The sequence below is a fragment of the Clavelina lepadiformis genome, chromosome 1 (genome assembly GCF_947623445.1).
Source record: "Clavelina lepadiformis chromosome 1, kaClaLepa1.1, whole genome shotgun sequence".
NCBI classification, from domain to species: Eukaryota; Metazoa; Chordata; class Ascidiacea; order Aplousobranchia; family Clavelinidae; genus Clavelina; species Clavelina lepadiformis.
This window is the reverse complement of record NC_135240.1, coordinates 28,425,803-28,439,402: the sequence shown is the minus strand read 5'-3', so window position 1 is coordinate 28,439,402 and position 13,600 is coordinate 28,425,803. Positions and strand designations below refer to the sequence as shown.

General features: G+C 39.3%; 2 protein-coding genes and 1 long non-coding RNA gene across 6 annotated transcripts; 1 reads left to right on the top strand and 2 right to left on the bottom strand.

Annotated features, from left to right (window-relative positions):
- Positions 1–142: 142 nt before the first annotated feature.
- On the bottom strand, positions 143–6,497 carry LOC143471119 (sodium-dependent neutral amino acid transporter SLC6A17-like). Of its 2 annotated transcripts, XM_076969491.1 has the most exons (12): positions 6,326–6,497; positions 6,095–6,234; positions 3,996–4,239; positions 3,773–3,930; positions 3,381–3,585; positions 2,920–3,122; positions 2,236–2,364; positions 2,044–2,156; positions 1,735–1,891; positions 1,355–1,565; positions 1,148–1,292; positions 143–810 (listed from the first exon to the last, which is right to left on the bottom strand). In XM_076969491.1, exons 3-12 carry the CDS (start codon positions 4,222–4,224, stop codon positions 432–434), a joined length of 1,929 nt encoding a protein of 642 aa, XP_076825606.1. In that variant the 5' UTR covers positions 4,225–4,239; positions 6,095–6,234; positions 6,326–6,497; the 3' UTR covers positions 143–431. The 2 variants fall into 2 exon arrangements, with proteins under 2 accessions (XP_076825606.1, XP_076825597.1); XM_076969482.1 differs by having other exon boundaries at positions 6,095–6,497.
- Positions 6,498–7,004: 507 nt separating this feature from the next.
- Positions 7,005–8,342, bottom strand: LOC143471131 (uncharacterized). 2 transcript variants are annotated; one of them, XR_013119492.1, is made up of 4 exons: positions 8,046–8,341; positions 7,444–7,969; positions 7,312–7,347; positions 7,005–7,233 (listed from the first exon to the last, which is right to left on the bottom strand). It is a non-coding gene; the product is annotated as an uncharacterized LOC143471131 (long non-coding RNA). The 2 variants fall into 2 exon arrangements; XR_013119491.1 differs by having other exon boundaries at positions 7,444–8,342.
- Positions 8,343–11,024: 2,682 nt separating this feature from the next.
- Positions 11,025–12,580, top strand: LOC143459684 (uncharacterized). 2 transcript variants are annotated; one of them, XM_076956929.1, is made up of 4 exons: positions 11,025–11,226; positions 11,285–11,505; positions 11,630–11,821; positions 12,165–12,580. In XM_076956929.1, the coding sequence occupies exons 1-4, from the start codon at positions 11,139–11,141 to the stop codon at positions 12,414–12,416; spliced, it is 753 nt and encodes a 250-aa protein (XP_076813044.1). In that variant the 5' UTR covers positions 11,025–11,138; the 3' UTR covers positions 12,417–12,580. The 2 variants fall into 2 exon arrangements, with proteins under 2 accessions (XP_076813044.1, XP_076813035.1); XM_076956920.1 differs by having other exon boundaries at positions 12,066–12,580.
- Positions 12,581–13,600: the final 1,020 nt, after the last annotated feature.

The following is a 13,600-nucleotide window of genomic DNA, read 5'->3' as shown; positions in this document are numbered from 1 at the left end:
ATTTCTAAATAGTCGTTTGTGTGTGTCGTGGAAGAGGTAACAAAAGATAAGTAGTATTTTTGTGTGTAGAAAGATGCTTCAAAAAACTGGAACAAAAACGAACTCTAACAAGACAACAATATGCAAACTGTGTAGTTGAACGTTGTTATGAAACATTGTGTAGTTTAGCGATCAACGGGCAAGGAAGAAAAGATCACAGTGTTTAGAAGAAACATCTTGTGTGCACTTCATTTAACAATTCAATAAAAACTTGGAACTTTAAAGAATACCCTTAACCACTTACATGTGACTGTGACAATCTAAAATAGACACCGCCTTTAATACACTGTCCCTGTACATTTCCATTGGAATAAGCACGATAATAAATAAGATGAAAGTTATTAAGACCAGCTTGCTGAGATGAATAACGCATAACCAAGTGCATTATGACGTCACAGAGTCCTCGTCAATGGTTGGGCAGATTCGGTTCCTGTAAATTCCTCTTCCAGCTTTGACCTTTCCTTTCGCGACGGGTCGAATCGCTCCGGTTTAAAAATGCCGCGGTGGTAAAGAAACGCGACAATGGGGATGCAGGCCACCGACGCGAGTACGAGCGCCACGATGAGGGCAAGCCCCCACGGTGGAAAGTTGAGCAGATCCTTCTCCCCCGTTGCTTGGTTCCAGCCCCCGTATGATGGGGCTTTGCGGAATAACCCGACGATGCTCGCAACTAAGATGGCGGCGAGTGCCAGCGGGCAGGTGAACCGCCACGAGATGGTCCAGTACAATCCCGGTTTCACTCCAGTCATCTCAAGCAAGTCTTTCTCAAACCTGGGCAAGAATGCGTTGGTGGTTGGTGAAGGGTTTATTTATAATTAACAATAAATGATAATTAGTCGTCAGTTTCTGGTTAACATTGGCAAGATGGTGCCCAGTGAGGCTGTGTTACGATAAAAGGTAAAATCAACCCATCTTTTCTCGGATGACACAAACCAGCTAGCTACCTTGTCTCACCAGTGCTGGACTCAATAAAGCAAACAATTTATTAAACTACTTGACCCTTTGTGTGCGTCGTCATATGATCAGTTGAAAGCGTGGGGCAGCTTAATCCATGAAACACTCCAACGTATCGAAAATTTAATCACTTTCAAATAATTCAAACTTCAACCTTTTTATCCCGTAGACGTAGGAGACAGCAACCACTTCGAAGAGAGCGATCGTGATAAGGGAAAGAGTGGCTGAGTAAGCATCAAAAATATCAAGGAAGTAACTTCCAGATCGCTGAGTGAAGAGTAGTCCAACAACGAACATCCCTTCAACGACAAAATTTGTTGAAAACCGTCAACTTCTACCAGAAGCGAACAAAACAACTCACCGACACACATGAGAGCAGTCAGTTTGCTCTTTGAGATTTTGAGTCCGGAATCGAGGACAGTGGTGACGAACGTCTGAAGAATCCCAAACTCACTGCTCATTCCAATGTTGAGCAGCATGAAGAAGAAGAGGACCGACCAGAATGGAGCAGCAGGAAACTTGAGAATAGCTTCGGTGAATGCAATGAAAGCGAGACCGGTGCCCTGCACATCCTGGAAGATAATTCAACTCAGAGATGGAGAGCAGAGATGACGGAATAACAAATTAAGTTTATCAGTTGCGTATTCTCCAGAAGTATTTCATTGCAAATGCCTCACATAACAAGATAACTAATTTCGTGTTCCACCATAATGACACGTCAAAGATTAAACTCAATCACACCTGATCGAGTTCCCGTTGCATGGAGCATGGCTTTAAACTTTGAAGAAACGTCGACGTTTCATTGGTTGGATCCAGATTTAGCGTACTGTTGATGTCATGATAAGTCATGTTCGAAAAAATTTGGTATTCCGGGAAGTTTTTAAAAAGAAGCCTGTTGCTGTTGAATTCAAAATTTAACCAGGATCAATACATCGTGGACGCAATGATTTATTGTCTCTCTCAATGAATGATTTAAATGTCTCAATTATAACGGAACCGTTGCAATAAGCAATCTACTTAAAAGCGAACTGATGATGGCAACTGAATTACCTTTCCAGGCACTCCAGGGTCCTGCTCTTTGCTTTAAACCCAAGGACAGAGAAAACCGTGACGCAAGCAAATATCGACGTCAGACAGTTTGCAGTTGCAATGAAGACAGCGTCCTGCACCATAATTAGCTCATTAAAATAAGGAGAATGAAGCACGAGTCCACATCAGAGTCACATCATAGTCACACGGCACCTTGTAACAATTATTCTTTGGTGGGTTGTAGCTGGAATATGCAATGATGCTTCCGTAGCCAAGACCGAGGCTGAAGAAGATTTGTGTCGCAGCCTCCCTCCACACATCCGCGTCCTTCAAACGAGTTATCTTGAAACCCAAGGCAATTGTTATGTCAATGATATGTCATAACCGAAAGAACAATGATTCCTTTGCGTATAGAAGAGAACCAGACATGGCCTATTCAGTGAAACAGCTCACTGCTTAAAAAATATCCGAACAACTGCAGGTCAAAAGTTCTTTCATTTTGCCCCCATTCGCTTGCTTCAGAGTTTTGCAAACTTAAGCGAGTCAAAATTAGTGATAACTTTCGATTCCTGCAGCCACAGAACATTGCTGCCCCATTATATTTTCAAACGCTCCAACATGGTTTGAAGGTGATTATTATCCGCTTGCCTCGGAGGAAAAATATGCCGTGAAATGCTTGAATGTGCCTCCTGCCAAGCACATTGAAGCAAAAATGGGCATTTAAGCAACGGGCAATTAATCCAATTTCATACAATCAGCACGTGGCCATGGATATGCAAAGGCCACTTCGATACAATTAGATCTATTCAGGCTCAGCGATGTTCAATTTGGCTGCTTTGACCTTGAAGCAGATTTTTCGGAAAGCCATTAAATCGGTCGTTGTTTTGATTGACTTACATCTGGTGAAAACATGTATTTCACTCCCTCCACTGCCCCATCTAGTGTCAGTCCACGAATGAAAAATGCAATGAGGACAAGGTAGGGAAAAGACGTGGCAAAATACATCACTTTCCCCGATGACTTTATTCCCTTGTTGATGCCGAGATAGACGAGGATCCAGGCCAGCAGCAGCATACACACCATCCTCCAATTCTGCTCACCTGTCATTCAAGGCAAAGATTAATGAGCTTCGTTGAAATATAATTTCAATTTAATAAACATAAACTTAGTCATTTGCATGCATTTTAACAAACATTTAAACGGAAATATTTAACTAAAGTTGAGTTAACGAGCTGTTGAGATCATAAGCAATGATAGATTCATCAGCAGTTGATGATCATACAAATTCTTCATCACGTTCAAGACGTAATTCTTAGAAAGCTGCAGCAAGTATGTTGATAAAGTTGTCAAAGACATACCTCCATCAGCAATAGTGTGAGAGATATCCAGTGTCTCTCTGTACCAGAAGTAATTGGTGGTTGAGCTGATTGCACATTCCCTGACAGTGCTATTTAAATAGGTAGGACAGGTAGCCCAGGGCAGTGGGCTTTGAAATGAATTGAAAAGATAGAACATGGCCCATCCCAATATCATGTTATAATATAAACCAATGATGAGTGAGACCTAAAAACAATTGTAACATAATACATGGTCCCACGCACATAAGTCAGTAGGTTAAGAACTAATCTAAATTTTTTTAAATATAAAAATTCACACTCAGAGGCCAACAACAAATTGTGTTGGTAAATTAAGACGATCCAGAACTTTGCAGAGTTCTTGGGCAGATCGACAAATAGAATCTTGATCTCACCACGTTGCTGGCAAATCCCACTCCACCCAGGTACGGGTTGATGTGGATCCAGACCCCGATGCTTCCTTTCCTGATCTTCTGCCCGAGAGCAAGCTCCAGGTAGTAAAGAGGATAGCCCTCAATCAGGAGCATGACAATGTAAGGAATTAAAAAGGCTCCTGAACACAAGACAATAAGCACAAATGGGGTTGTTGTGGCAACAAGTCAACTCCAACCAACTCACCTCCTCCATTCTTCTTGCATAAGTACGGGAACCTCCAAACATTGCCCAAGCCGACCGCGAATCCAAGCGCAGCCATCATGTACTGTACCTTGTTGTCCCAAGCAGGTCGAGCTTCCTTGTCTGATGAAGATATTTCGCCGCTGCCATCGACCTCGTACGAGTCGTCCACTTTCTCCTCCTTCTCACACAGTTCATCTTCCGCGGGAAGATTCGGAGCAGGTGACATCATAAAGTTTTCCTTGAACTGCAAAGGAGAATAAAAATAAGAAGGTGAAGAAATTTAAACTTTTTATCTGTCTGTGGCTCAGAAAACTACGTAAGCAACTCAAAGTTAACAAGCTCACCATTGCTGAGCTAATATTGTAAAGTCAAACAATCTTCCTCGCTGTGCCTGGTAAAGCTTTAAGTACAATGACCATGGAACACAACTAACTACTAACATAGCTACTACGTCGATTTTCAAAGTAAAACCTCAATGACAAAACAAACAAGAATCATCTCAATTGCATACTTTCACTGATCATTGAGTGGCCGTTTAAGCCTTTAAGCAAACACCAACCCGGATGTGCACAATATGTGTGATGTTGATGTGCACTTTATAACAATTGATGCAAGTTCAAATTTTGAGGAGATGCAACAACATCACGATAATTTATTCTCAACAAACCTCACCATTTAGCCGAGCTCGGCGAAAAAGCAACCTTCCATGATAGATATCGGCAAAAAAATATAAATTTGAACTTGGACCCGATTTTTCATCAAATTTTATTTTGATCCTTATATTTACACAAACATTGACAAAACAAACTGTGCAAACATTTTCCTCAAGGTAAGCTTTGCATCTATGCTGCGCAGAGTTCACACGACTTCAAACAAAACAAAAGTGTTGTTACAGTGGATTTGTTTCCATCATGCATCTGCCAAGTTTGTTATTTATCAAGATATTTCATATATTCTCATCTCACAGTCATACAAGCAACTTCATAATAATAAGACAACTGATTATAAACCGGTCTGACTTTAAATTTATTGTTAAGATGAAAGATTGAAAACTGTGCAGAGGTTTTTTGATTCGTGTCATATTTCGTTAACCTTTTAATAGTTGTTGTGGCGTTTCGAAGTTGAAAAGAACTGTACTACAACAGGATCAGTTAATTCAAATGTGTTCAAGATACTAAGGAATCAACTTAGAAAGATGATCTAAACCTGCCAAATCCTGGTTAAATAAACCAAAATGTTATGTGTGTATTGTTCCATTTCATGTTCCAAGCTGTTGACTTTGTGATGTGTATGTGGTATGTGTGAAGACTTGCTTAAGTAAACACCATAATCAAAACTGAATTATTCAGGAAATACCAGCAGCGGAAATTAACAAAACAAAGTAAAAGTGAAAAAGTAAATAGAAAATACGAAAGTGTTGTTATTATTTTCCTTCGACTGGTTGAAATGTATTGGAAAGATAATCCAGGAAGATGAGAGTTAACGTCCATGTGGATTAGTTTTAGACTAATTTAAAGTTTGGAAAAAGGATTATGACGTTCCAAATTGAAAATGGGGTATTACATATTTTAATTTGCAGACTGCTCTAATTGACGCTTAAATTAGTATTGTAATTTCCACAGATTAGTGTTGTCTTGAAAAATCTTTGAAACACACACAAACTCGGTAGCCAACAGGGAAAGTAGCCTGTTTAGCAACTTCTGATAAACTGTGCGTACAAAGACAGAAATTGTGGTGCGACAGCACTGACACAACAACTCCTAGTTAATTCATTCATTACAAATGCATTCAAAAAAACAAAGTAGTCTGTTGTTTTTTTGTAATTCAACGTTCACATTGATAAGTCTTGTGCACGTGTATAGTATATACCACACTTTCCACTATGGATTGGTAGTATTCTGGTTCATGTTCGATAAATAAACTAATAAATGCAACAATAAAACTTGTACCATCACGCCAACATAATGCTTATTGTGACAGTGTAATGTAGAATATAAGGTGAAACCGCACTTCTGCGCAGAAGCCGACTTCCTGCGCCGGAAAAAAGTCGGCGTATCATACAAACTTAGGGTATACAGGGTCACTATGCTCAAGCTTACCTGTAGTAGACTAATTTCGAATTTGCTTCAAACGCCAGAAAGTTGACTTCGTTCGTCCTTCAATTATATTCAACCAGTTGCACAAGTTGGTCACTTTTCTTGAATGAGAGCAAAAATGATCGCAGCTCAAAGTGATCCACCTGTACCAGCCAAGCGAATTAACTTCTTCAGTTCTTGCTACTACTATGGCGGTATAGGCCTATATACTCCAGGCAAGTTAATGCCACCTACTGAGTTGTTATCCTTCCCTCAAGGTTCACAGAAGAAGTGACATGGTTCCTTTTCTTGCATAAGCCGCCCACTTCCAAGTAATCACTGTACGGCTTTGCCTCCCTTCGTCAACCAGTCACGTACAACCAACAGCACACGCCTCCATCGACGATCGTTGCCGGAACAATTACTACGCGCAAGGATTATCGATTGTTACATCATCTTATGAATCAAATCATAGAAATGTTAACAAAATCGGTAATGGCACTACCTTGTATTTGCAGATACAGTAATATGTAATTCTATAGATAATATGAAGATACTATGTGGAGATAATAACATCACTATGGGAAGATAAGCAGTGATCGTAAACTCTTTAGTGTTTACAGTAAAGTCATACAGTTCTGAGAAACCATCGCATCCTGTGTTTCAACGTTGTGTTCACTGTTTCTTGAATTCACTTGTAAATGAATTATAGCGATGTCAGTAAAACGAATATTTAGGCTTGTGTGTACAGTAAACGTTCGTACATTGCGTGTTCTGGTTTGGTGGTCATGCTAACTTTCCATCATTGTAACACCACTGTGATTCACATATTGCGCGTTTTAAGCCTTCAGGACTTTGCCGCTTTTTCCCGCCTATAGATTGTTTGCGAGCGTAATTCTTGTATTAGCCTTGGCAAATTGGCATTTAAACAACCAATTTTGCCTTGTTCGTTTATTTCTTCCATGTCATTGTATCACCGTACCTTCCCTTCTCACAGTCAATGGCGAAAAATAAATCATACAATAAAAATGTGTGGACAAATCTTGTCAAGTCAAGAGCGATAATATTAAAGGTCCTGGCTACGGAAGATTTCACCGACGATTGTAGAATTGTATCACATTGTAGAATTAGACGGGTGACAATACAACAATCTTCTTCTTTGCCTGTAAACGCCAAAAAAGTTGAGCACTGTGTTTACCCTACCAACAATGTAAGTTTATTCCAAACCCAATAAAGATTACCTTTAAAATCAAGGCTTTCAATACTCCTTCCATAACCTAAAAACAAAGTTGTCATAGAAATTTTAAAATTGAACAGAATAGCAATATGTTCAAGTTTTTCAGCATAATTTACAAAAAAACCGCCAAACTAACATCGTCATCAAGCCAAGCAGATTGCAAGCGTTTCATTGAATGTGTTTTTATTGCCACATTTCCGATGACAAATTCAACTCTGTCTCAGTGTTTGGATTCCCACAAACGTTTAATGTCGGCATAAAAAAAAAAAAAATTAAATCCTGGATATGTAAAGTGATGGAGTGAATTACCTATTTAATTGTACTTATTCAAGCGTTTCATTCAAAGTATGTTTGCAATAATAATGACGTACCACTAAATTTTGATGGAGTAAGTTTCCCAGATAAACATTTCTTGAGGCTAACATATTCTTTTTGGACTTGACTGGAAACATGCTGATTCTCAATGGTGGAAGTAAAAACAAGAGCTTGTGACCACTGAGGTGCCTGGATTGACTGGAAAGGGACCCAGTAGTAGTCAAAGTTGTCGTCTTTGCTGTAAATACTGGCACACCTGAACTAGGGTTTATAACATGCAAAGCCATGGAAGATCGAGTGTTTAGCAGATTTGTTTGAAAGATCAGGATCACTGATTATTTTTCAATCTAAAAGATAAACAATTATGTCAGCATTCTGTATGTCTATAACAACAACAACAAAGTAACTATATCCTTTTGATACCTGTCATTGAGGTTATGACCCTTCCATGTTGGTCATAATATATGTCAGAAAAAGATGTCCTAATTTTTTATGTAACTTGCATTAATTTCTTCATTCTCCAAATGAATGGATAATCGGCTGATAAATATGAAATTAACCATATCCATGCCACCGAATGAATACCTTAAAAGAAATGATCACACCTACTGTACCCCAGTGACCCCACCATTCCAAACCTCATTATAAACATGACTAATTTTTGCCATGTTACTCAAAAAGTATTGTACTTATTACTGTATTGTACAGTACTATACTGTACTATGTACTAAGTATTGTAAGTACTAACTAAATATGTCTCTGCATCACAGCTACATACCAGATATTCCGAAATTTGCAGCCTCAGCAACAGCATAGCTGTATAGGCAGCTTCTAACAACATCCTCATTTAAGCCTAGGCCTATTCAAGAAACCATATTTTTCGCTCCCAACAGTCAACGGCGAAAAGCAAACAATATAAAAAATAAAAGTTGCCGCATTCTTTCCTGTTTAGCACAACCCAATAGCTGGGTATTATTTGAAAACGAATTGTTCTTTTCATTACGACCCTGCCTCTCTAAACCAACCATGAACCACCAACTTCCTGACGTCACCAATAGCAGGGTGGTAGCCTATACCGATAGTAGGGTTACCATATTTTCGTGGCCTAAAATCCGGACACTCTTTAGCAATAGGGGAAGTGATTATTTAATGACTTCGAACCCAGGTCATGAAAATTTGAAAAGACGCCACACTATTCTCGACCCAGGCTTCATTTTATACGAGCCATGACCTCTGTAATCTCGATCCAGGCTTCTAAATTTCAAGCCTGGCTTGCGAGTCATAAATGGATCACTTCCCCGCCTCCTCTTTAGTGCCCACTAGCGGTTTTTAAAAATGAGGTATGAACACATTGTCTGTCAATATGACGTCACACTAGCAATGCTTTGCCTATCCATTGTATACCGGAGTGGATTTTTGAACATAGTGTCGTGAATTCACTAGGCTATTGGGCTATTTCTGATTTGACCTCTGGTGATCTCTAGGCTAGGGTTAGGCTATGGTGATCTCTAGGCTAGGGTCTAGGTCAGACACGTCGCGTGCCACGTGTTGGACACCCCTGATTTACAGGATTATTCCCGCAATTCTAATTCCCCCAAAACGCCCATCATAAAATTCCGGACATTTGAGCATTTTTTAAAATTCCTCCCGGACGCAAAATTTAACCCTACATTCCGGACATGTCCGGAATTTTCTGGACGGTATGGCAACCCTAAGTCCGATAGGCAACCATGTGACGTCACTGATAGCAGATTGCTGATGAAAAACAGTAGGCTGCCATTCGTGACGTCACAAAAACATTTCAGAATGTGCTCAGTTAGAACTCCTATTGCCGACTTTGCCTCCCTTTGTCAACCAGTGACGTACAACCAACACCACACGCCTCCATCGACGATCGCTGCCTGAACAATTACTACGCGCAAGGATTATCGATTGTTACATCATCTTATGAATCAAATCATAGAAATGTTAACAAAATCGGCGATGCCACTACCTTGTATTTGCAGATAATATGTAATTCTGTAGATAATATGAAAATACTATGTGGAGATAAAAACATCACTATGGGAAGATAAGCAGTGATCGTAATCTCTTTAGTAGTAAAGTCATATTGTTCTAAGAAACCATCGCATCCTGTGTTTCAACGTTGTGTTCAATGTTTCTTAAATTCACTTGTAAATGGATTATAGCGATGTCAGTAAAACGAATATTTAGGCTTGTGTGTACAGTAAACGTTCGTACATTGCGTGTTCTTTTAATTTAAACGAATTCGGGGTTTGGTGGTCATGCTAACTTTTTATCATTGTAACACCACTGTGATTCACATATTGCGCGTTTTAAGCCTTCAGGACTTCGCCGCTTTTTCCCGCCCATAGATTGTTTGCGAGCGTAATTCTTGTATTAGCCTTGGCAAATTGGCATTTAAACAACCAATTTTGCCTTGTTCGTTTATTTCTTCCATGTCATTGTATCACCGTACCTTCCCTTCTCACAGTCAATGGCGAAAAATAAATCATACAATAAAAATGTGTGGACAAATCTTGTCAAGTCAAGAGCGATAATATTAAAGGTCCTGGCTACGGAAGATTTCACGGACGATAGATGTGAGACTCATTCAATACATCCAGCACAACGCAAGCTCTACCTACCCTTATATTCATAAACTACGCGGGTGACTTTTGACAGGCAGATGAGTGATGCCGAGAACCGAAGCGAGAGCCTATTTTACCAAACCAACACCAACAGTTGTGCTTAAATTCAAAACTACTAATGAAGCGAAAAAATGTTGACCTGTGTGCAAAGCATACGTTCATCTTTAATATTGCTTCCATTGAATGGGTTAATTGAAAAAGTGTCAAATGCGTTAAGTATGTGAACGTCGTAAACGTCAGGAAAGACAGCATTTAAAACAAATTTGACATAGCTGCTGTTTAATGTGCACACTTAAAGAAAAGCAGGCCTTTGTAATAGATAGCCTATAACACGTACTGAAAATGAAATGAACAAGTGCGGTCATGACCCATTGCATAATTGTTATTAATTAATAAATTATCAATTTCAACTTGTCAAAATATAGCCTACGTCACAACCATGGTGGCAATTGTAAAAAAGACAATTGGACTTATAGCCTATGTTTTGTATCAAGCAAAGGTACGGTTGGCCTGCTGTTCGATAATGCTGTTGTGAATGCACAAAATCAAATATTTTAATCTTTAAAACGTATAAACAGGTTCTAAGTATGTTAATTCTAATTGTATTACACACTCATGGTAAGGGCAGATTAGAAAAACTTAACTTTCTTCTTTAAATTTGTTTGCAGTTTAGTCTCTTTGTGATTTAACAAGTAGCGCTTTATTACGAAAAAATTATAGTTAACCTTTGTTCAATCAAGGGGAAAACAACTTTTGATTCTACAAGTAAGAAGTTTTGCCGCAAATTTTATCAGGCCTGCCTGTACCTGCAGCTAGGCTTGGACTGATGATGCTGTTTAAAAGGTGAAGGCATAAGAAATGTGTAATGGTGCTTGAACTGCGCGCCAGAAAGTCTGACACTGCTTTTAACAGGAAGAAACTGGATCGGAAGGAGAGAGACAGGGTCGAAAAAGGTGAGATAGAATGCTTAGTGGTTTTTTAAACAAAATGTCAACTTGCTCGAAAATCTAGGTATAGATCTGTTCAGCGACGACGAAAGCGATTTTGGGGTTGCCAGTACATCAGTTGATAGATCCAGCAGTACCCACCTCAAGCCACGTCATGGTTTGTTAAAGAAAAAAGTTGACATTATTGAAAACCCATTGCATAGAACGTTAGTTGAAGACCCCGAGGAAGTCGAAGATGATTTGGATCTATTCACCAAAACCATCCAGATCAACAACATCGATAAGGTAGCCTAAATGTTGGGCTTCATTTTACTTTTTGTGCCAGTATCGATATGATCTATCGGCCAAATGATTCCTGACAACGGGAATTTTTCTTGCAAAATATTCTCTGAAAAGTTTAAGTTTTCAGATCGACCACGCTGCTTTAATAAAACGAATGCACGATCGTTTTGAGAAGAAAGCAGTGAAGTGGGAGTACCAGGCTGCATGGTACGCTAGGTGCTCGTTCGGTCTCAACTTCTCCATTCTTCTAATGCAGATGATCCAGATGATGTTCGACCAGCTTACCGACCTGTTCGGGATCAAGTCTCATCGTGCTAATGTGGGCGCTCATATAAATTAGTTTCCTTGTGGTAGTTGCTATAAATTAGACATTTATTTATTTTATTGACGACGTTCTTTCGTAGAATTACTTTTAAGGGCAATTTTTTCCGGTGTGAGGCGCAGAGAAAAAACTCTATTTGTTTAAGAGTAGGCTATTCCGTATAACTGAAGTGAAATCAAAGTTTATCTGCAAATGATACCGTTAATAAAGTTTTAGCTTCTTCTCGAATTTTACCGTTTAGGCCCCAGAGACGTACGGAAAACTTGGACTTCCACGCATTGGTCTGTACAGAGATTTAGACAAGCCCAGTCATTCATTCAATTTGAATTCTTCCATTCAGGCAATGCGATGCTTGATGGTCGCGCTTACTGGGCTGGTGGCAGGATTACAAATGAAACTAAAACTGACCGAAAAGTCTGAGAAGTACAGACGCGGTGCGAAGGTCTACGGCAGACTACGACGAATCAGCACCTACTACCTCATGCTATTTGAAACTGGTGGCATCATTCAAGACGTCACTGGACTGTGGCGTGAAGCTATGGCTAAAGAAGGATCGTCCATTCCAACCGTCAAAACTTACCTGCCAATTTAAAACCAGACCTCTGCAAGCAAGCTGGTTCAAGACTCTCGCTTCAAATCACAATCCATCCATGCAATTTTATTTGTTAATTGGTTTTCTTTGGAAATTTTCGGTTGATTAAAAACTGCTCATTATTGCGACGAATTGCTCCTACCAATAAAAGCCAAGTAGGCCTATGCCATCTTTTGTGTACAGCAGTAGCCTATCACCCAAACCCCGGTATCAGGCTAGGTTCTTGCAGATGTAGACTACCAGCGTGTTGAACCTGAACCTTTAAACCGTTTTGAGCGGATGTTTTTTGAAAACAGCACGTAATATGTTAAATTCGTCTGAACCCAATGAACTTCAATGATTAAAGCTTTAGATAAAAAAAGACGAACAGGAGTCGAAACATTTTCTATTGTAACCACTTTTTAGCACAAGAATTTCAGAAAACGTGTTTCCTTTACATATTTTAAACCGAAGAAAACCTAAACTAAGAAATGCCCAGTGATGATGAAATTTCTCGAATTAACGAGTTGCTACTTGGACCATTGCTTGGACAATGTAGCTGAATACATTTTTAAAAGTAGTTAGCTGGATAATGCCATGCGAACTAGGAGCGAATCGCATGCTTGCTGAACCTAAACCCAGAGCGGAATGAATCTGTGCACCTGATAAAAACATGAACCGGAGTAGAACCGTTAAAATAACATCTTCTAAAACCTTAACCGGAGTTTAATAATTTTTCACTGCGGTTCGACTCCCTGTAGACAACACAGTCCAAACAAAAACTTTATCGTTTTATTAGCTGAAATGAACACTTAGCACTTTTCAATTTTTTTTTCTCCAAATCTTATAAGCTACAATAGTCACTTAAAAAAGGCAAAAAATTTCATGTATTATGGAAAAGTTTCAAGCACATTTTCCATTTTTATTCTCTCCTCGGTTTGCCCTTCTATTTGATCCGCCTTTTACAACGCTCCGATCTCAAAATAGCGGCCAGCCTAACCTTAGCATCGTTTACGACTTTACGGGATTTAATCATAACCCTGTTGTTTCGTTTCCCGTCTTAGAGGGAAACGTAAAATAAAATGCTAACAATTATAGCGTGATAAATTAATACTTGTGCGAACAATGAGCGGGAAAACGCAGATAAGCCCAAAGGCTTTAAACGTGCAAGAATGATGTAACCAAATGATAAAGAGGAGAAGTGG

What these genes read in the sequence shown, in the direction of transcription:
- LOC143471119 (XM_076969482.1), bottom strand. Translation starts at nt 4,224, where the DNA reads ATGATGTCACCTGCTCCGAATCTTCCCGCGGAAGATGAACTGTGTGAG. An exon ending in ACCCTGGAGTGCCTGGAAAG is followed by an intron (nt 1,892 to 2,043) that starts GTAATTCAGTTG and finishes TGAATTCAACAG; the next exon opens with CAACAGGCTTCTTTTTAAAA. An exon ending in TGCAACGGGAACTCGATCAG is followed by an intron (nt 1,566 to 1,734) that starts GTGTGATTGAGT and finishes ATTATCTTCCAG; the next exon opens with GATGTGCAGGGCACCGGTCT.
- LOC143459684 (XM_076956920.1), top strand. Translation starts at nt 11,139, where the DNA reads ATGGTGCTTGAACTGCGCGCCAGAAAGTCTGACACTGCTTTTAACAGG. An exon ending in GAGAGACAGGGTCGAAAAAG is followed by an intron (nt 11,227 to 11,284) that starts GTGAGATAGAAT and finishes TCGAAAATCTAG; the next exon opens with GTATAGATCTGTTCAGCGAC. An exon ending in AGATCAACAACATCGATAAG is followed by an intron (nt 11,506 to 11,629) that starts GTAGCCTAAATG and finishes TTAAGTTTTCAG; the next exon opens with ATCGACCACGCTGCTTTAAT.